This window comes from Pseudophryne corroboree, chromosome 6, assembly GCF_028390025.1.
Source record: "Pseudophryne corroboree isolate aPseCor3 chromosome 6, aPseCor3.hap2, whole genome shotgun sequence".
Lineage (NCBI taxonomy): Eukaryota > Metazoa > Chordata > Amphibia > Anura > Myobatrachidae > Pseudophryne > Pseudophryne corroboree.
In genome coordinates, this window is record NC_086449.1 from 196272045 (window position 1) to 196295186 (window position 23142).

General features: G+C 48.5%; 1 protein-coding gene across 2 annotated transcripts in view; it reads left to right on the top strand.

The window, feature by feature from the left end:
* TIPIN (TIMELESS interacting protein) overlaps positions 1-23142 on the top strand; it is a 144852-nt gene that overhangs the window by 68863 nt on the left and 52847 nt on the right. For both annotated transcript variants that reach the window (XM_063925573.1, XM_063925575.1), the window contains exons 4-5: positions 16420-16495; positions 16613-16735. In XM_063925573.1, the coding sequence (XP_063781643.1) occupies positions 16420-16495; positions 16613-16735 (199 nt within the window). The remainder of the gene's footprint in view (positions 1-16419; positions 16496-16612; positions 16736-23142) is intronic.

A 23142-nucleotide genomic window follows, 5' to 3' on the forward strand; every position in this document is an offset into this window, starting at 1 on the left:
TTCTTTTACTGGGATGCGCCCACGTCCTAGCATGGGGGGTTGGAGGTTGGGTTTATGTATTAGAAGGGAGGTTAGGGTGCATGGAAGGGGATGGTTAGGTACCAGGTGGAGGGTGGTTAGGCACTTAGAAGGAGGGGTTAGGCAGTGGGGAAAGGAGTGTTGGGGTTAGGCACCACTGGGGAGGACTAGGGTTAGGAACCGTTAGGGTAGGGGCCAGGGGAGGGTTAGTGAACTTTTCGTGGGGCTGTTGGGTTTCTGAATGATGGGGTTCCGCTGTTGGTATTCTGACTGCTGGCACCCTGTCCATCGGTATATCATACCAAATCCCCCAGAGGAGGTGCCAAAAATGAGCAGTGTGGGGTAGAGTACTTAGGACACCTATCAGAGGCCCAAGACTCAAATCTACAAGGGGGCTAGATAAACCCTAGGCAGTATATAAAATGGAATCTGTTGAAGAAAATTACAGGATAGGGCATGACAAAGCTGTAAGTAATAGAAAAACATAGAGTTTAGGACTCCTAATTCAGCTTTAATATCAGAAGTTTTGATAACCCCATTACAATACAAATGGTGTAGAGAGGTATAATGATCCTGTGAGGAGTAAAGAGCTGCAAAATGATCATAAAACACTTGCAGTAGCAGGCCTACACGTGTGTAAATTACTAACATGATCCTGAATTTCTGCTAGGACTGTAGTAGCCCTGTCTTTAGCCAAACAAGAAAAAAAGTACCAGATCTATTGGATTCCACATACTGTGTGTTGAACAAATTATAGACATAGAGAATTGTCAAGGAGAAAACCAATGATTATTTAGCCGCCTACAAATTAGAGACCCGAGTAGTAGTAGAGCCATCCATCAGGTATTGTTGCTGAAGCATTTTACAATGGTTTTATAAGTCTAATTCTTTTTAACTGTGAAAGGTGTGTGTGTGTGTGTGTGTGTGTGTGTGTGTGTGTGTGTGTGTGTGTGTGTGTGTGTGTGTGTGTTTTTTATACACTGCTCAAAAAAATAAAGGGAACACTAAAATAACATCCTAGATCTGAATGAATGAAATATTCTTATTAAATACTTTGTTCTTCACATAGTTGAATGTGCTGACAACAAAATCACACAAAAAATATCAATGGAAATCAAATTTATTAACCCATGGAGGTCTGGATTTGGAATCGCACTCAAAATTAAAGTGGAAAAACACACTACAGGCTGATCCAACTTTGATGTAACGTCCTTAAAACAAGTCAAAATGAGGCTCAGTAGTGTGTTGCCTCCACGTGCCTGTATGACCTACCTACAACTTCTAGGGATGCTCCTGATGAGGTGGCGGATGGTCTCCTGAGGGGTCTCCTCCCAGACCTGGACTAAAGCATCCGCCAACTCCTGGACAGTCTGTGGTGCAACGTGGCGTTGGTGGATGGAGCGAGACATGATGTCCCAGATGTGCTCAATTGGATTCAGGTCTGGGGAATGGGCGGGCCAGTCCATAGCATCAATGCCTTCATCTTGCAGGAACTGCTGACACACTCCAGCCACATGAGGTCTAGCATTGTCTTGCATTAGGAGGAACCCAGGGCCAACCGCACCAGCATATGGTCTCACAAGGGGTCTGAGGATCTCATCTCGGTACCTAATGGCAGTCAGGCTACCTCTGGGGAGCACATGGAGGGCTGTGCGGCCCCCCAAAGAAATGCCACCCCACACCATTACTGACCCACTGCCAAACCGGTCATGCTGGAGGATGTTGCAGGCAACAGAACGTTCTCCTTGGCGTCTCCAGACTCTGTCACGTGCTCAGTGAGAACCTGCTTTCATCTGTGAAGAGCACAGGGTGCCAGTGGCGAATTTGCCAATCTTGGTGTTCTCTGGCAAATGCCAAACGTCCTGCACGGTGTTGGGCTGTAAGCACAACCCCAACCTGTGGACGTCGGGCCCTCATACCATTCTCATGGAGTCTGTTTCTGATCGTTTGAGTAGACACATGCACATTTATGGCTTGCTGGAGGTCATTTTGCAGGGCTCTGGCAGTGCTCCTCCTGTTCCTCCTTGCACAAAGGCAGAGGTAGTGGTCCTGCTGCTGGGTTGTTGCCCTCCTACGGCCTCCTCCACGTCTCCTGATGTACTGGCCTGTCTCCTGGTAGCGCCTCCATGCTCTGGACACTACGCTGACAGACACGGCAAACCTTCTTGCCACAGCTCTCATTGATGTGCCATCCTGGATGAGCTGCACTACCTGAGCCACTTGTGTGGGTTGTAAACTCCGTCTCATGCTACCACTAGAGTAAAAGCACCGCCAGCTTTCAAAAGTGACCAAACCATCAGCCAGAAAGCATACGAGCTGAGAAGTGGTCTGTGGTCACCACCTGCAGAACAACTCCTTTATTGGGGGTGTCTTACTAATTGCCTATAATTTCCACCTGTTGTCTATTCCATTTGTACAACAGCATGTGAAATTGATTGTCAATCAGTGTTGCTTCTTAAGTGGACAGTTTGATTTCACAGAAGTGTGATTGACTTGGAGTAACATTGTGGTGTTTAAGTGTTCCCTTTATTTCTCTAACGTCCTAGTGGATGCTGGGGACTCCGTAAGGACCATATGGGATAGACGGGCTCCGCAGGAGACATGGGCACTTTAAGAAAGAATTTAGTTTCTGGTGTGCACTGGCTCCTCCCTCTATGCCCCTCCTCCAGACCTCGGTTTGATACTGTGCCCAGACGAGCTGGGTGCTTTTCAGTGAGCTCTCCTGAGTTTGCTGAGAGAAAGTATTTAGTTAGGTTTTTTATTTTCAGGGAGCTCTGCTGGCAACAGGCTCCCTGCATCGTGGGACTGAGGGGAGAGAAGCAGCCCTACTCTCTGAAGCTAGGTCCTGCTTCTTAGGCTACTGGACACCATTAGCTCCAGAGGGATCGTACGCAGGATCTCACCCTCGCCATCCGATCCCAGAGCCGCGCCGCCGCGCCTCGCAGAGCCGGAAGACAGAAGCCGGGTGAGTATGAGAAGCAAAGAAGACTTCACAGGCGGCAGAAGACTCCGTTCTTCACTGAGGTTACTGTCTTCAAAAAGGGCATCCCCTGTGTGTGTGGTGTGTCGGTACGCTTGTGTCGACATATCTGATGAGGAAGTCTATGTGGAAGCAGAGCGGGAACAAATGAATGTGGTGTCTCCGCCGACACCTGATTGGATGGATATGTGGAAGGTTTTTAAATGAGAATGTTAATTCCTTGCATAAAAGGTTAGAAAAAGCTGAAGCCTCAGGACAGTCAGGGTCCCAACCCGTGCCTGATCCTATGTCGCAGAGGCCGTCAGGGTCTCAGAAGCGCCCACTATCCCAAATTGTTGACACAGATACAGACATGGATTCTGACTCCAGTGTCGATTACGATGATGCAAAGTTACAGCCAAAATTGGCTAAATCCATCCGTTATATGATTATAGCAATTAAGGATGTGTTGCACATCACAGAGGAAATCCCAGTCCCTGACAAGAGGGTACATATGTATGGGGAAAAGAAGCCAGAGGTAACCTTTCCCCCCTCACACGAGCTAAATGAGTTATGTGAAAAGGCTTGGGAATCTCCAGATAAAAAACTGCAGATTTCCAAAAGGATTCTTATGGCGTATTCTTTCCCGCCAACGGACAGGTTACGCTGGGAATCCTCCACTAAGGTGGACAAAGCTTTAACACGCTTATCCAAGAAGGTAGCCCTGCCGTCACAGGATTACGGCTACCCTCAAAGATGCTGCGGATCGCAAACAGGAGGGTACCCTGAAGTCCATTTATTCACATTCGGGTACCTTACTGAGGCAGGCGATCGCGTCGGCCTGGGTGTGTAGTGCTGTAGCAGCATGGACGGCTGCCGTGTCTGAGGAAATTGATACTTTAGACAAGGATACTATATTGTTGACCTTGGGGCATATTAAAGAGTCTACTGGGTTCTAGAATAAATGCTATGTCAATTTCTGCTAGAAGGGTCCTGTGGACTCGGCAGTGGACAGGTGATGCTGACTCAAAAAGGCATATGGAGGTTTTACCTTACAAGGGTGAGGAATTGTTTGGGGAGGGTCTCTCAGACTTGGCCTCCACAGCTACTGCTGGAAAGTTAAATTTTTTTTGCCATATGTTTCCTCACAGCCTAAGAGAGCACCGTATTATCAAATGCAGTCCTTTCGATCACAGAAAAACAAAGTCCGAGGTGCGTCCTTTTCTTGCCAGAGGCAGGGGCAGAGGAAAGAAGCTGCACAACACAGCTAGTTCCCAGGAACAGAAGTCCTTCCCGGCCTTTACAAAATCCACCGCATGACACTGGGGCTCCACAGGCGGAGCTAGGCCAGGTGGGGGCACGTCTTCGAAATTTCAGCCACAAGTGGGTTCACTCCCAGTTGGATCCCTGGGCAATAGATATTGTGTCTCAGGGATACAAGCTGGAATTCGAGGAGATGCCCCCTCACCGATACCTCAAATTGGCCCTGCCAGCTTCCCCCCACGAGAGGGAAATAGTGTTAACTGCAATTCACAAATTGTATCTTCAACAGGTGGTGGACGAGGTTCCCCTCCTTCAACAAGGAAGGGGTTATTATTCGACCATGTTTGTAGTCCCGAAACCGGACGGTTCGGTCAGACCTATATTGAATTTAAAATCCCTGAACATATACCTGAAAAGGTTCAAGTTCAAGATGGAATCGCTGAGAGCGGTCATCGCAAGCCTGGAAGGGGGGGATTTTATGGTGTCTCTGGACATAAAGGATGCATACCTTCATGTCTCCATTTATCCACCTCATCAGGCGTACCTCAGATTTGTGGTACAGGATTGTCATTACCAATTTCAGACGTTGCCGTTTGGTCTCTCCACGGCACCGAGAATATTTACCAAGGTAATGGCGGAAATGATGGTACTCCTGCGGAAGCAAGGAGTCACAATTATCCCATACTTGGACGATCTCCTCATAAAAGCGAGATCAAGAGAGCAGTTGCTGATCAGCGTAGCACTTTCTCTGGAAGTGTTACGGCAACACGGCTGGATTCTAAATATTCCAAAGTCGCAGTTGGTTCCTACGACTCGTCTGCCTTTCCTGGGCATTATGCTAGACGCAGACCAGAAAAGGGTTAATCTCCCGATGGAGAAATCTCAGGAACTCATGACACTGGTCAGGAACCTATTAAAACCAAAACAGGTGTCAGTGCATCACTGCACTCGTGTCCTGGGAAAGATGGTGGCGTCATACGAGGCCATTCCCTTCGGCAGGTTCCATGCGAGGACTTTTCAATGGGACTTACTGGACAAGTGGTCCGGATCACATCTTCAGATGCATCGGTTAATCACCCTATCCCCCAGGGCCAGGGTGTCACTCCTGTGGTGGCTGCAGAGCGCTCACCTTCTCGAGGGCCGCAGATTCGGCATTCAGGACTAGGTCCTGGTGACCACGGACGCAAGCCTCCGAGGTTGGGGTGCAGTCACACAGGGAAGGAATTTCCAAGGTCTGTGGTCAAGTCAAGAGACTTGCCTTCACATCAACATCCTGGAACTAAGGGCCATATACAACGCCCTACGTCAAGCGGAGACCCTACTTCGCGACCAACCAGTTCTGATTCAGTCAGACAACATCACCGCAGTGGCTCATGTAAACCGCCAAGGCGGCACAAGGAGCAGAGTGGCGATGGCGGAAGCCACCAGAATTATTCGCTGGGCGGAGAATCACGTAAGCGCACTGTCAGCAGTGTTCATCCCGGGAGTGGTCAACTGGGAAGCAGACTTCCTCAGCAGACACTACCTCCACCCGGGAAAGTGGGGACTTCATCAGGAAGTCTTCGCATAGATTACAAGTCGGTGGGAACTGCCACAGGTGGACATGATGGCATCCCGCCTCAACAAAAGCTACAGAGCTATTGCGCTAGGTCAAGAGACCCTCAGGTGATAGCTGTAGACGCCCTGGTGACACCGTGGGTGTTCCAGTCGGTCTATGCATTTCCTCCTCTTCCTCTCATACCCAAGGTGCTGAGGATAATAAGAAAAAGAGGAGTGAGAACAATACTCATTGTTCCAGATTGGCCACGAAGGACTTGGTATCCAGATCTGCAAGAAATGCTCACAGAGGACCCGTGGCCTCTTCCTCTAAGACAGGACTTGTTGCAACAGGGGCCCTGTCTGTTCCAAGACTTACTTATGACGGCATGGCGGTTGAACGCAGGATCCTAGCAGAGAAAGGCATTCTGGATGAGGTCATTCCTACGCTGATAAAGGCTAGGAAGGACGTGACAGCTCAACATTATCACCGTATATGGCGAAAATATGTTGCTTGTTGTGAGGCCAGGAATGCTCCTACGGAGGAATTCCAGCTGGGCCGTTTCCTTCACTTCCTACAGTCCGGAGTGAATTTGGGCCTAAAATTGGGTTCCATTAAGGTCCAGATTTCGGCCCTATCCATTTTCTTTCAAAAGGCGTTGGCTTCTCTACCTGAAGTTCAAACGTTTGTAAAGGGAGTGCTGCATATTCAGCCCCCTTTTTGTGCCTCCAGTGGCACCTTGGGATCTTAACGTGGTGTTGAGTTTCCTGAAATCCCACTGGTTTGAACCACTCAAAACGGTGGAGTTGAAATATCTCACGTGGAAGGTGGTCATGCTATTAGCCTTGGCTTCGGCTAGGCGTGTGTCAGAGTTGGGTGGCTTTGTCACATAAAAGCCCCTATCTGGTTTTCCATGCGGATAGAGCAGAATTGCAGACCCGTCCACAATTTCTGCCGAAAGTGGTTTCATCCTTTCATATAAACCAACCTATTGTGGTGCCTGTGGCTACTACTGACTTGGAGGATTCAGAGTTACTTGATGTGGTCAGGGCTTTGAAGGTTTATGTAGCCAGAACAGCTAGGGTCAGGAAAACAGAGTCTTTGTTTATCCTGTATGCTTCCAACAAGCTTGGTGCTTCTGCTTCAAAGCAAACTATTGCTCGCTGGATCTGTAACACGATTCAGCAGGCTCATTCTGCGGCTGGATTGCCGCTGCCAAAATCAGTTAAGGCCCATTCCACTAGGAAGGTGGGCTCTTCTTGGGTGGCTGCCCGAGGGGTCTTGGCATTACAGCTTTGCCGAGCGGCTACTTGGTCAGGTTCAAACACTTTTGCAAAGTTCTACAAGTTTGATACCCTGGCTGAGGAGGACCTTGTGTTTGCTCAATCGGTGCTATAGAGTCATCCGCACTCTCCCGCCCGTTTGGGAGCTTTGGTATAATCCCCATGGTCCTTAGGGAGTCCCCAGCATCCACTAGGATGTTAGAGAAAATAAGATTTTACTTACCAGTAAATCTATTTCTCGTAGTCCGTAGTGGATGCTGGGCGCCCGTCCCAAGTGCGGACTTCTTCTGCAATACTTGTATATAGTTATTGCTTCAATAAGGGTTAAGTTATGGTTGCATCAGGGTTATCTGATGCTCTGTTATTTGTCATACTGTTAACTGGTTGTTATCGCATGTTATACGGTGTGATTGGTGTGGCTGGTATGAATCTAGTCCTGGGTTACCAAAATCCTTTTCCTTGTACTGTCAGCTCTTCTGGGCACAGTTTCTCTAACTGAGGTCTGGAGGAGGGGCATAGAGGGAGGAGCCAGTGCACACCAGAACCTAAATTCTTTCTTAAAGTGCCCATGTCTCCTGCGGAGCCCGTCTATCCCCCATGGTCCTTACGGAGTCCCCAGCATCCACTACGGACTACGAGAAATAGATTTACCGGTAAGTAAAATCTTATTTTTTTTGAGCAGTGTATTTATCACCCTCCCAATCGGAGCCCTGCAAGACTGCCTTAAAGGCATCCCGTAAAATATCAAGAGAGACAGTCGGTATTCTCAGAAAAGAAATCACACCATTGGTCCTCTAATTTCGAGCCCACACCCATTAACGTGAGCCAGAAAGGATTAAACTTCCAAAAAGTGACCCCGTGGAGCAACAATATCAAGAGACCGTGTCAGGGGGGCATGATCAGATACACCACAAGACCAAATACGCCACCTCCTACAACCAGCGGAAACAGCCTCTTGGGTATCAAAGCAAGATTAACCCTAGAAAAAGTGATGAGTCTGTGAAGCAGGTGTACCAAGCCAGGCGAGGATGGCAAACCCGCCAAACATCCACCACTCCAAGCTCCGCAATTTGTTAATTTCGTTTCAGATGGTCATCTTTGTCCTGTGTACTAAATCCGAGAGAAATACAAAATCTTTTCACCAAATCTTGGTTAGAAAAAATAAAGAACTCCCCTACCCCTTTGTGTTAATGGGCTGATGTCAGGATGGCTGCCATCCCTGTGTGTGACAGGCCCACCACATTAAGGGTTCATTTTATACCTGGTTAGTGCCTGTTCCTAAACCATATGTTTAACCTAGATTGCACCCTTCTCGGCCGGGCACAAAAATCTAACTGAGGCTTGGAGGAGGGTCATAGGGGGAGGAGCCAGTGCACACCACCTGATCCTAAAGCTTTACTTTTTGTGCCCTGTCTCCTGCGGAGCCGCTATTCCCCATGGTCCTTTCAGGAACCCCAGCATCCACTACAGACTCCGAGAAATAGAATTATCGGTAAGTAAATTCTTATTTTCCATTTGTGATGTGTAATTGGATCCCATATGTTATTTTCTGTTTTCACTGTCCAGCAGTCAGTCTCATGGCTATAGCATGGCCTCATGTGACAACACCTACGTGTACTTTGAATTTGACTATGCTTAAGCTCTCTCTCCTCTCAGGCAATTAGAAAGCTGCTCCTTCCTGGCTTGTAACTTGTTCCTGGAAGTTAAGAATGGGAACAAAAGTGCCCGTGAATTTTTTTGTGGGCCAAACTAAGGTTTTCTCAGTACTGGTGCTGTCAGGAAGTTCTACACTTGACAGCTGTGCTGTTTGTATAACCTACATATGAATGTAAAGGGACTAAAGAAACACTAGTGAACTTCTAAAAATAAGTATAATAAAATATAAGCAAGATCAGTCGTATCCAAGACATTGTATTCAAGTTATTTTATTATAATATAATTTCTCATACGTCCTAGAGGATGCTGGGGTCACATCAAGAACCATGGGGTATAGACGGGATCCACAGGAGACATGGGCACTTTAAGACTTTTGAAAAGGTGTGAACTGGCTCCTCCCTCTATGCCCCTCCTCCAGACTCCAGTTTAGAATCTGTGCCCAGTGAGACTGGATGCACTCTGAGGAGCTCTACTGAGTTTCTCTGAAAAATACTTTTATGTTAGGTTTTTTATTTTCAGGGAGACTGCTGGCAACAGTCTCCCTGCTTCGTGGGACTTAGGGGAGAGAAGTCAGACCTACTTCTGTGAGTTTAAAGGCTCTGCTTCTTTGGCTACAGGACACCATTAGCTCCTGAGGGTATAATCGCTAGGTACGCCTAGATGCTAGTTCCCAGAGCCGCCGTCACCCCCCTTGCAGAGCCAGAAGACAGGTGAGTAGAAGAAAAGAAGACTTCAGTGATGGCTTCTGAGGTATCGCAGCGCTCGCACGCTGCGTGCCATGCTCCCACACACAGCGGCACTACAGGGGGGGGGGGGGGGCGCCCTGGGCAGCATATATGACCTCTATAAGTAACTGGCAAGAGCGGACATAGTGCCAGGGCACTGTCTGGACCCCCGCCAGTATAAAAATGTATTTGAAAAGAGCGGGTCTGAAGCGCGCCATTATGGGGGTGGAGCTTAGCCCTCACAGCACACAACCAGGGGGGGGGGGGCGCATAGTTATTTTGGTGCATTATATGTTAATTATAAAAGCGTTGCAGGTCTGGGGCATTTTCTGTGGTGTTTCAGACCGGGATTGAGCGCTGGGGTGTGAGCTGGCAATAACTCCCTCGGTGTCCCTCTGACAGGCTTTACTGTGGGTCTGTCCCCTATAGGCTCAGTGTGTTGGGTGCACGTGTGTCGGCATGTCTGAGGCGGAGTGCTCTTCCCAGAAGGAGACTGTTAGGGACACAAATTGCTGTGGGAGGCACTGCCGAAACCCGATTGGGTGAATGTTTTGAGTGCTTTGAATGCAAATGTGGCTCTGATAAATAAGAGATTGGATAAATCTGAGTCTCAGAACCAGGCATGGAAGAAATCCCTAGAGGATGTGTTATTACAAGTCAAGACCCCCTCGGGATCACAAAAATGTTAATTTGCCCAGCTGGCAGACACGGATACAGACACGGACACTGACTCAAGTGTCGACTATAGTGATGCCAGATTAGATCCAAACCTGGCAAAGAGCATTCAGTACATGATTGTGGCAATAAAAGACTTATTACATATCATGAGGACCCTACTGTTCCTGATACTAGGGTCTGTATGTATAAAGGAAAGAAACCTGAGGTAACGTTTCCTCCCTCTCATGAACTGAACACGCTTTGTGAAAAGGTTTGGGAAAATCCTGACAAAAAGTTTCCGATTCCCAAAAGGATTCCAGTGGCGTATCCGTTTCCCCCTGGGGATAGGGAAAAATGGGAGTCACCCCCCATTGTGGACAAAGCTCTATCGCGGCTGTCCAAAAAGGTGGCTCTCCCGTCCCCCGACACGGCAGCCCTAAAGGATCCTGCGGCTCGTAGGCAGGAAAATACATTGAAATCCATTTATGTCACCACGGGTATGCTACTCAGACCAGCCATTGCATCTGCGTCGGTGAGTAGTGCTATCGAAAAATGGGCAGATAACTTGTCATCGGAAATGTATACCCTGGATAGGGATAGCGTTCTTTTGACACTAGGTTATATCAGGGACGCTGCAGTCTACCTAAAGTTAGCTGCGAGGGATATTGGCCTCTTGGGATCAAGGGCCAATGCCATGGCAGTCTCAGCTAGGAGAGCATTGTGGATTCATCAATGGAATGCTGATGCTGACTTTAAGAAAGCTATGGAGTCTCTACAGTATAAAGGTGGTGTGTTTGGTGACGGCCTCGCTGAATTGGTATCTACGGCTACCGCGGGTAAGTCATCATTTTTACCTTATGTGCCTGCACCACAAAAGAAAGCACACCACTATCAGATGCAGTCCTTTCGGCCAAATAAATACAGAAAAGGCCGAGGGTCTTCCTTCCTTGCTTCTAGAGGAAAGGGAAAAGGTAAATGATCACCGGCCGTGGCCGGTTCCCAGGAGCAGAAGTCCTCCCCGGCTTCTGCCAAATCCACCGCATGACGCTGGGGCTCCTCTGCGGGAGTCCGCACCGGTGGGGGCACGTCTCAGGCTCTTCAGTCAGTTCTGGGCTCGTTCGGCACTGGACCCATGGGTTTTAGAAATAGTGTCCCAGGGGTACAAACTGGAGTTTCAAGATGTTCCCCCCTCGCCGATTTTTCAAATCGGCCTTGCCAGCTTCTATTCCGGACAGGGAGGTGGTATGCACCGCAATACAAAAATTGTGTCACAATCAAGTCATTGTCAGGGTTCCCCCGTCGCAACAGGGAGAAGGCGCTTATTCGAGCCTGTTAGTGGTCCCGAAGCCAGACTGCTCAGTCAGACCAATCCTGAACCTCAAATCCCTCAATTTCTACCTGAGAAAATTCAAGATGGAATCTCTCCGGGCAGTGATCTCCAGTCTGGAGGAGGGGGATTTTATGGTGTCGGTAGACATAAAGGATGCCTACTTACATGTTCCTATTTATCCTCCACATCAGGCTTACCTGAGGTTTGCAGTTCAGGATTGTCCTTACCAATTTCAGACGTTGCCGTTTGGTCTGTCCACGGCTCAGAGGGTTTTCAACAAAGTAATGGCCGAAATGATGGTTCTCCTGCGCAAACAAGGAGTCACAATTATCCCGTACTTGGACGATCTCCTGATAAAGGCGAGATCCAGGGACCAATTACTGCAGAACATTACGCTCTCCCTGACAATTCTGCAGCAACATGGTTGGCTCCTAAACTTGCCAAAATCACAGTTGGTTCCGACGAGACGGCTGTCGTTTTTGGGAATGATTCTGGACACAGAATTGCAGAGTTTTTTTTTCCAATGGAAAAGGCTCTGAAAATTCAGAACCTGGTCAAACAAATTCTGAAACCAGCAAGAGTATCGATCCATCAATGCACTCGGTTGCTGGGGAAGATGGTGGCGGCCTACGAGGCCATTCAGTTTGGCAGTTTCCACGCCAGAGTGTTTCAGTGGGACCTGTTGGACAAGTGGTCCGGGTCCCATCTGCACATGAACCGAAGGATAATCTTGTCTTCCAAGACCAGAATCTCACTCCTGTGGTGGCTGCACAGCTCTCACCTCCTAGAGCAGTGATTTTCAACCTTTTTCAACTTGCGGCACACTGAAAAGTTTTTAAAATTGCCAAGGCACACCATTGTCCCCCATGGGAAAAAAAACATGCACATTGGCCCCCATATAAAAACCATTATATTGACTGGCCCCCACAGAAAAAAACAATCACATTGCTCTCTATAGAAAAAAAATAACACACATTGTTGTCCCTGTCCCTCATCAGCTGGGGTTGTACAGTAAGACTCGCGCTGCTGTGCATTGAGCAGTGTGAGGGGGCAAGCTGGCTGGCGGGGGGACGGGCATGCAGGTGATCTGGCGGGCTCACAGGAAGGCAACAGAGCATGTGTGACTCATGATGTCACGCTGCTGCGTCTCCATAGGTCACGGCTGCTGCATGCCTGAACCGCCTAGGAGAGCCCATCTATTTGAACACACCGCCCCTAGCCGTAAGCTTGTTTTCTAATCTGCCACCATTATCAGTGCTCAGGTGCACCAGCCTGATCCTTGCTGCAAGTAGTATTTCTGCCTACGTATAACTCTGCATTGCCCGCAATTGCGTCAACACGCCCTTGTTACTATCGATTTGCACCCCTTCCGCTGCAAGTGGCCGAGTCCTGCATAATTGCCTGTCGTTTGACGTTTCATACTCACAGATTTGGAATACGCAAGATCCGTCCACAAAATTGACTTGTATCAGCTATGAAGTCTGTCTTTTCCAACATACTATTTATATTCTGTGGTAGGGAAGGCAAAATTCCTCTCACGTACTGTACTTTTTTACTTCTGCAGCATTATACTAACATTACATGCAAATCCATTGCAACCTTACAGCAACCAGACATGTAAGCAATATTTGTTAATATTAAAAAACCTGGACTAATATAGGCCAGCAGTGTCTGCAAATGCACCTGTCACTCATTGCAGCCTATGGACCATGAATGACTGATGCCCCTTTATTACTGATATATATATAGGGGACATGGCACAGTAGTGCAGGATTGCAGGGTACTCCCAGGGTGCAAATGACACAGTAACCCCGGCACCCCCCTGTACACTGTGTGCGACTAATGTAACATCAGGCGGTGACAGAGCCCGGCCGTTGCAAAGGTGACCGGGCTGACTGGAAGACGTGTGGATCCCTGGCCGGGCTGGAATGCAGGAAGCCGGTCACGTGGTGCGCCGGACGCTTGTGTGTGTTACACAATGCCAGCTCTTCATGTCATCTCAGGCAGCACATGACTCCTGTGTCATCCCTGTGTGTGTGCACTTGTCAGGCCAGGACTGCTGCAGAGCACGCTGCTACGTCTCCATAGGTCACGGCCGCGGCATGCCTGAGCCGCCTAGGAGAGTCCAGCGCTGCCCGGCCATTCTATTAAACTGAAGGCAGCTCTGACTCCGCTGACTCCACGTCACACTTGACAACCGCTGGCGGCACACTAGTGTGCCGCGGCACAGCGGTTGAAAAACGCTGTCCTAGAGGGACGCAGGTTCGGGATCCAGGACTGTATCCTACTGACCACTGATGCGAGTCTCCAAGGCTGGGGAGCAGTCACACAGGGGGAAAGCTTCCAGGGAAGATGGTCAAGCCAGGAAATTTGTCTACACATAAACAATCTGGAGTTAAGGGTCATTTACAACGGCCTTCTGCAAGCGGAACAACTTCTTCGCAATCGGGCCATCTTGCTTCAGTCGGACAACATAACAGCAGTAGCGTACATAAACCGCCAGGGCGGAACAAAGAGCAGAACGGCAATGGCAGAGGCCACAAAGGTTTTCCGCTGGGCGGAAAGGCATACAAGCGCTCTGTCAGTGATCTTCATTCCAGGAGTGGACAACTGGGAAGCAGTCTTCCTCAGCAGACACGATCTCCATCCAGGAGAGTGGGGTCTTCATCAAGAGGTCTTTGCAGAAGTGACAAGTCTTTGGGGAATTCCTCAAATAGATATGATGGCGTCTCGTCTCAACAAGAAACTTCAGAGATATTGTTCCAGGTCGAGAGACCCTCAAGCAATAGCAGTGGACGCCCTAGTGACACCGTGGGTGTTTCAGTTGGTGTATGTGTTTCCTCCGCTTCCACTCGTTCCAAAAGTGATAAAGATCATAAGGCGAACAAAGGATCAAGCGATCCTCATTGTTCTAGACTGGCCAAGGAGGGTTTGGTATCAAGATCTTCAGGAATTACTCATAGATCCCTGGCCTCTTCCTCTGAGGGAGGATCTGTTACAGCAGGGGCCGTGCGTGTTCCAAGACTTACCGTGACTTCGTTTGACGGCTTGGCGGTTGAACGCCGGATCCTAGCCCGAAAGGGTATTCCCAAGGAAGTCATCCCCACTCCTATTCAGGCCAGAAAAGGAGTAACGTCTAAACATTATCACCGTATTTGGAGAAAATACGTGTCTTGGTGTGAATCCAGGAAGGCTCCTATTTCAGTTAGGACGTTTTCTCCATTTTCTACAAGCTGGTGTGGATGCGGGCCTAAAGTTGGGCTCAATTAAAGTACAAATTTCAGCCTTATCGGTTTTCTTCCAAAAACAATTGGCCTCCCTTCCTTCCAGAAGTTCAGACTTTCGTGAAAGGCGTGTTGCACATCCAACCTCCCTTTGTGCCCCCAGTGGCACCGTGGGATCTTAATGTGGTGTTGCAATTCCTTCAATCTCATTGGTTTGATCCTTTACAGAAGGTAGAGTTGAAATTCCTCACTTGGAAAGTGGTCATGCTGTTGGCCTTGGCATCTGCAAGGCGGGTGTCTGAATTAGCGGCCTTGTCTCACAAGAGCCCTTATTTGATCTTCCATGAAGATAGAGCAGAGTTGAGGACTTGTCAGCAATTTCTGCCGAAAGTAGTTTCGTCGTTCCACTTGAACCAACCTATTGTGGTGCCAGTGGCTAGTGACGCCTTGCTGGAATCGAAGTTTCTCGATGTAGTCAGAGATTTGAAAATTTATGTCGCCAGAACGGCTCAGTTTAGGAAAACGGAGGCTCTGTTTGTTCTGTATGCTTGCAACAAGATTGGGGCTCCTGCTTCCAAGCAGACTATTGCGCGCTGGATCTGTCATACGATTCAGCATGCTCATTCTACGGCTGGATTGCCGTTAACGAAATCGGTGAAGGCCCATTCTACCAGAAAAGTGGGCTCGTCCTGGGCGGCTGCCCGGGGGATCTCGGCATTACAACTTTGCCAAGCGGCTACTTGGTCGGGTTCAAACACCTTTGCGAAGTTCTACAAGTTTGATACCCTGGCTGATGAGGACCTCATGTTTGGTCATTCGGTGCTGCAGAGTCATCCGCACTCTCCTATCCGTTCTAGAGCTTTGGTATAACCCCATGGTTCTTGATGTGACCCCAGCATCCTCTAGGACGTATGAGAAAATAGGATTTTAATACCTACCGGTAAATCCTTTTCTCTTAGTCCGTAGAGGATGCTGGGCGCCCGTCCCAGTGCGTACTGTATCTGCAGTTTTATGCTACGTTTCAACAGATGTTGTGTTACATTTTTGGTCAGCCTGTTGCTGACGACGTTCATGCCGTTGACTTGCGTTATGTTGAATGCCATGTTGTACGGCGTGTTTGAGGTGTGAGCTGGTATGTATCTCACCTTGGTTTAACAATAAATCCTTTTCCTCGAAATGTCCGTCTCCCTGGGCACAGTTCCTATAACTGGAGTCTGGAGGAGGGGCGTAGAGGGAGGAGCCAGTTCACACCCTTTGAAAGTCTTAAAGTGCCCATGTCTCCTGCGGATCAAGTCTATACCCCATGGTTCTTGATGTGACCCCAGCATCCTCTACGGACTAAGAGAAAAGGATTTACCGGTAGGTATTAAAATCCTATTATTTTGGTTTCTATAAAAATTTGTCCACTAGGGGTCACTGATTCACTTTAATCCCCTACTTCTACTGTGCATGTAATTAGGGTTTCTGGTCAGTGGTGATCATTCCGAGTTGATCGCAGGTAGCATCTTTTTTGCTGCTCGTGCGATCAACTAGACGCCGCCTATGGGGGAGTGTATTTTAGCATAGCAGGGCTGTGCTCGCTTGTGCAGCCCTGCTATGCTAAAAAAGTTTCCTGTGTGACGGATCCAGCGACGAAGGTAGCCTTTTATTATAAAGTATTCCCTTGTGTTTGCTGAATGTTAACTCTAAAATCTAGATAAATTGGTAGCTATAGTAGTAATGTTAGACTACATCCAGTAATCTCCCGCTGCTTATTGTCCCATGTAGGCTCACTTCACAGCGTGGGTTACCTGCTTTACGCCATCTGTTTGAGAACACAAAATTCAAAGGCAAAGGGCATGAGGTGAGCTGCTGTTACTATCACGTGTCTTAGTTAAACGTAAAACCAATGCTTCTCTTTAATAAGAGGACATATTTTTAAAGGATAATTTCTTTTTTTTCTTTTATTCATGTCTGGTAGGCTGAAGACTTGAAGGTTCTCATTAGGCAGATGGAGAATTGGGCAAACAGGCTTTTTCCTAAGCTGCAGTTTGAGGAATTTCTCAGTCGGCTAGAAACATTGGGGAATAAGAAGGAAGTGCAGGTAAGTGTATAACCTATAAAGGATCAGAAAAAATATACAATATACAGCGCTTGGAAAAAACTGGATATGGATAAAAACAATTGAGTTTTATTTAGTAAATTATGTTGCAACAATTAATTAAAAATTCATAGATGTACATCAATTAAAAAATAGAAATAATATTATACTGTTATATAAACTTATTGGGCAAGCACAGCACAGCAAAATGGTTTGGTATATTACCATATGAGAAGTTGAGAGATCAATTGGTGCATATACTCCTAGGAACTTATGCCACAGTCCTGGGGGCAATTTGCAATGCAGGCAGATATAAGTCCACAAATTTCTTTAGGAACAGACCTTTTGCTTTGTTCCGAGCAGCAGCTCAGTCCTATTGGTAGCTTGGTCTCCTTTCGTTATAGTGGATATCTGTCAGTTCCCCATTTAAGCAGATAGATGGACTTCCGGGCTTGTTCCAGGTGTTTGGCAATTGGAGTCTGTATGCCCAACTTCTCCAGACCAACGCGTTTCACTGTAACAACAGCTTTCTCCAGACGCGTTGGTCTGGAGAAGTTGGGCATACAGACTCCAATTGCCAAACACCTGGAACAAGCCCGGAAGTCCATCTATCTGCTTAAATGGGGAACTGACAGATATCCACTATAACGAAAGGAGACCAAGCTACCAATAGGACTGAGCTGCTGCTCGGAACAAAGCAAAAGGTCTGTTCCTAAAGAAATTTGTGGACTTATATCTGCCTGCATTGCAAATTGCCCCCAGGACTGTGGCATAAGTTCCTAGGAGTATATGCACCAATTGATCTCTCAACTTCTCATATGGTAATATACCAAACCATTTTGCTGTGCTGTGCTTGCCCAATAAGTTTATATAACCGTATAATATTATTTCTATTTTTTAATTGATGTACATCTATGAATTTTTAATTAATTGTTGCAACATAATTTACTAAATAAAACTCAATTGTTTTTATCCATATCCAGTTTTTTCCAAGCGCTGTATATTGTATATTTTTTCTGTTGCTCTCAGGGGTTAACTACCCCTCCTTTTACAGCTGCTCAACGAGAAGCACCACACCTCACAAGCGCCGAACTTATTACCTTGGTAATTTCTTCTTTTGCAACCTATAAAGGATGTACTTTGTGCTGAAAATACTTCTAAGTATGTCTGTAGAAGGTAGAACTTTTATTCAGACTTTCTCCCACACACTGGGGAAATATTTTTCTCTGACGTCCTAGTGGATGCTGGGGACTCCGTAAGGACCATGGGGAATAGATGGGCTCCGCAGTTGACTGGGCACTCTATAGAAAGATTTAGGACTATCTGGTGTGCACTGGCTCCTCCCCCTATGACCCTCCTCCAAGCCTCAGTTAGATTTCTGTGCCCGGCTGAGCTGGATGCACACTAGGGGCTCTCCTGAGCTCCTAGAAGAAAGTATAGTTTAGGTTTTTTATTTTCAGTGAGACCTGCTGGCAACAGGCTCACTGCAACGAGGGACTAAGGGGAGAAGAAGCGAACCTACCTAAGTGGTGGTAGCTTGGGCTTCTTAGGCTACTGGACACCATTAGCTCCAGAGGGATCGAACACAGGACCCGACCTCGTCGTCCGTTCCCGGAGCCGCGCCGCCGTCCCCCTTACAGAGCCAGAAACAAGAAGGTGGTCCGGAAAATCGGCGGCTGAAGACTTCTGTCTTCTCCAAGGTAGCGCACAGCACTGCAGCTGTGCGCCATTGCTCCTCATGCACACCACACACTGCGGTCGCTGATGGGTGCAGGGCGCTGGGGGGGGGGCGCCCTGAGCAGCAATAATAACACCTTGGCTGGCAAAACTAACACCATATATAGCCCCAGAGGCTATATAGGTGTATATTAACCCCTGCCAGAAACGATAAAATAGCGGGAGAAAGCCCGCCGAAAAAGGGGCGGAGCCAACTCCCTCAGCACACTGGCGCCATTATTCCCTCACAGCTCCGCTGGAAGGAAGCTCCCTGGCTCTCCCCTGCAGTCCTGCACTACAGAAAGGGTAAAAAAGAGAGGGGGGGCACAATTTAGGCGCAGTATATATATATATATATATATTTTATAGGCAGCTATAGGGGAAAACACTCTGTATAGTGATATCCCTGTGTTATATAGCGCCCTGGTGTGTGCTGGCATACTCTCCCTCTGTCTCCCCAAAGGGCTTTGTGGGCTCCTGTCCTCTGTAAGAGCATTCCCTGTGTGTCTGCTGTGTGTCGGTACTGCTGTGTCGACATGTATGATGAGGATAATGATGTGGAGGCGGAGCAAATGCCTGTGAATGTGATGTCACCCCCTGCGGGGTCGACACCAGTGTGGATGGACTTATGGAAGGAATTACGTGACAGTGTCAGCTCCTTACATAAAAGGTTTGACGACATAGGACAGCCGGCTACTCAGCTTGTGCATGTCCAAGCGTCTCAAATGTCATCAGGGGCTGTAAAACGCCCGCTACCTCAGATGACAGATACAGATGTCGACACGGATACCGACTCCAGTGTCGACGATGATGAGACGAGTGTACCCTCCAATAGATCCACCCGTTATATGATTGAGGCTATGAAAAATGTATTACACATTTCTGATACCCCAGGTACCACAAAAAAGGGTATTATGTTTGGTGAGAAAAAACTACCAGTAGTTTTTCCTGCATCTGACGAACTAAATGAGGTGTGTGAGGAAGCGTGGACTTCCCCAGATAAGAAATTGATCATTTCTAAACTGTTAATGGCTGCGTACCCTTTCCCGCCAGAGGATAGGTCACGCTGGGAAACACCCCCTAGGGTAGATAAAGCGCTGACACGCTTATCAAAGAAGGTGGCACTACCGTCTCCGGATACGGCCGCCCTAAAAGAACCTGCTGATAGAAAGCAGGAAAGTACCCTAAAAGCTATATACACACACACACTGGCATTATATTGAGACCCGCTATTGCATCAGCTTGGATGTGCAGTGCTGCTGCTGCGTGGTCAGACTCCCTGTCGGAAAACATTGATACCATGGATAGGGACAATATTTTGCTAGCGATTGACCATATAAAAGACGCGGTCTTATACATGCGTGATGCACAGAGGGATATTTGCCGGCTGGCATCAAAAATAAGCGCTATGTCCATTGCCGCCAGACGGGGGTTATGGACTAGGCAATGGTCAGGTGATGCCGACTCCAAGCGGCACATGGAAGTTTTACCCTATAAAGGGGTGGAACTTTTTGGGGAAGGTCTTTCAGACCTCGTTTCCACAGCTACTGCTGGGAAATCGACCTTTTTGCCACAGGCTACCCCACAGCAAAAGAAAGCACCGTATTATCAGGTACAGTCCTTTCGGCCCCAGAAAAATAAGCGGGCTAGAGGCTCATCCTTTCTGCAGAGGAAGGGGGAAAAAGCTGCAGCACATAGCTAGTTCCCAGGAGCAGAAGTCCTCCCCTGCGTCCGGTAAGTCCACAGCATGACGCTGGGGCTGCTCAGGCGGAATCGGGAACGGTGGGGGCACGTCTCAGGTTTTTCAGCACACAGTGGGCTCTCTCACAAGTGGATCCCTGGGTCCTTCAAGTAGTATCTCAGGGGTACAGGCTGGAATTCGAGACGTCTCCCCCCCGCCGTTTCCTAAAATCTGCCTTGCCGGCAACTCCCTCTGCCAGGGAGGCAGTGTTGGTGGCTATTCAAAAACTGTATTCACAGAAAGTGATTGTCAAGGTACCCCTCCTTCAGCAAGGAAAGGGTTACTACTCCACAATGTTTGTGGTACCGAAACCGGACGGTTCGGTGAGACCCATCTTAAATTTAAAAGCCTTGAACACTTATATCAAAAGGTTCAAGTTCAAGATGGAATCGCTCAGGGCGGTTATTGCGAGCCTGGAGGAGGGGGATTACATGGTATCCCTGGACATCAAGGATGCGTACCTGCATGTCCCCATTTACCCTCCGCACCAGGAGTACCTCAGATTTGTGGTACAGGACTGTCACTATCAGTTCCAGACTCTGCCGTTTGGGTTATCCACGGCACCGAGGGTCTTTACCAAGGTAATGGCCGAAATGATGATACTCCTTCGCAAGAAGGGAGTTTTAATTATCCCGTACTTGGACGATCTCCTGATAAAGGCGAGGTCCAAAGAACAGTTGATAGTGGGGGTGGCACTTTCTCAGGAAGTGCTACAACAGCACGGCTGGATTCTAAACATTCCAAAGTCACAGCTGGTCCCGACGACACGTCTTCTGTTCCTGGGAATGATTCTGGACACAGACCAGAAAAGAGTGTTTCTTCCACTGGAAAAAGCCGAGGAATTGTCATCTCTGGTCAGAGACATCCTAAAACCAGGAAAAGTGTCGGTACATCAATGCACACGAGTCCTGGGAAAAATGGTAGCTTCGTACGAAGCAATTCCATTCGGAAGGTTCCACGCAAGGACGTTCCAGTGGGACCTGTTGGACAAATAGTCCGGGTCCCATCTCCAGATGCAACAGCGGATAACCCTATCGGCCAGAACCAGGGTGTCGCTGCTGTGGTGGCTGCAGAGGGCTCATCTACTAGAGGGCCGCAGATTCGGAATACAGGACTGGGTCCTGGTGACCACGGATGCCAGCCTTCGGGGCTGGGGGGCAGTCACAAAGGGAAGAAATTTCCAAGGACTGTGGTCAGATCAGGAGATTTCTCTTCACAAAAATATCCTGGAGCTAAGGGCCATTTACAATGCCCTAAGCCAGGCAAGACCCCTGCTTCAAAGCCAGCCGGTACTGATCCAGTCAGACAACATCACGGCGGTCACCCATGTAAACAGACAGGGCGGCACGAGAAGCAGGATGGCGATGGCAGAAGCCACAAGGATTCTCAGATGGGTAGAGAATCATGTGTTAGCACTGACGGCAGTGTTCATTCCGGGAGTGGACAACTGGGAAGCAGACTTCCTCAGCAGGCACGACCTCCACCCGGGAGAATGGGGACTTCATCCAGAAGTCTTCCAAATGCTGGTCAACCGGTGGGAAAAACCACAGGTAGACTTGATGGCGTCCCGCCTCAACAAGAAGTTGACAAGATATTGCGCCCGGTCAAGAGACCCTCAGGCGATAGCGGTGGACGCTCTAGTGACACCATGGGTGTACCAGTCGGTTTATGTGTTTCCTCCTCTACCTCTCATACCCAAGGTACTGAGAATAATAAGGCGAGGAGTGAAAACCATACTCGTGGTTCCGGATTGGCCAAGAAGAGCTTGGTACCCGGAACTTCAAGAGATGCTTACAGAGGACCCTTGGCCTCTGCCGCTCAGACAAGACCTGCTGCAGCAGGGACCCTGTCTGTTCCAAGACTTACCGCGGCTGCGTTTGACCGGCATGGCGGTTGAACACCGGATCCTGAAGGAAAAGGGTATTCCGGAGGAAGTCATCCCTACCCTGATCAAAGCCAGGAAGGATGTCACCGCAAGACATTATCACCGCATTTGGCGAAAATATGTTGCTTGGTGTGAGGCCATGAAGGCCCCGACGGAGGAATTTCAACTGGGTCGATTCCTGCACTTCCTGCAAGCAGGGGTGACGTTGGGCCTCAAATTGGGGTCCATAAAGGTCCAGATTTCGGCGCTGTCGATTTTTCTTCCAAAAAGAACTGGCTTCACTGCCTGAAGTTCAGACTTTTGTCAAAGGAGTACTGCATATTCAGCCTCCTTTTGTGCCCCCAGTGGCACCTTGGGATCTCAATGTGGTTTTGGCATTCCTGAAATCACATTGGTTCGAACCACTTAAGACTGTGGATTTAAAATATCTCACGTGGAAAGTGGTCATGCTGTTGGCCCTGGCGTCGGCCAGGAGGGTTTCAGAATTGGCGGCTTTGTCTTGTAAAAGCCCTTATCTGATTTTCCATATGGATAGGGCAGAATTGAGGACTCGTCCTCAGTTTCTCCCAAAGGTGGTCTCAGCTTTTCACTTGAACCAACCTATTGTGGTGCCTGCGGCTACTGGGGACTTGGAGGATTCCAAGTTGCTGGACGTAGTCAGGGCCCTAAAAATTTATATTTCCAGGACGGCTGGAGTCAGAAAGACTGACTCGCTGTTTATCCTATATGCACCCACCAAGCTGGGTGCTCCTGCTTCTAAGCAGTCTATTGCGCGCTGGATTTGTAGCACTATTCAGCTGGCGCATTCTGCGGTAGGCTTACCGCAGCCTAAATCTGTAAAAGCCCATTCCACACGGAAGGTGGGCTCATCTTGGGCGGCTGCCCGAGGGGTCTCGGCTTTACAACTTTGCCGAGCAGCTACTTGGTCGGGGGCAAACACGTTTGCAAAATTCTACAAATTTGATACCCTGGCTGAGGAGGACCTGGAATTCTCTCATTCGGTGCTGCAGAGTCATCCGCACTCTCCCGCCCGTTTGGGAGCTTTGGTATAATCCCCATGGTCCTTAC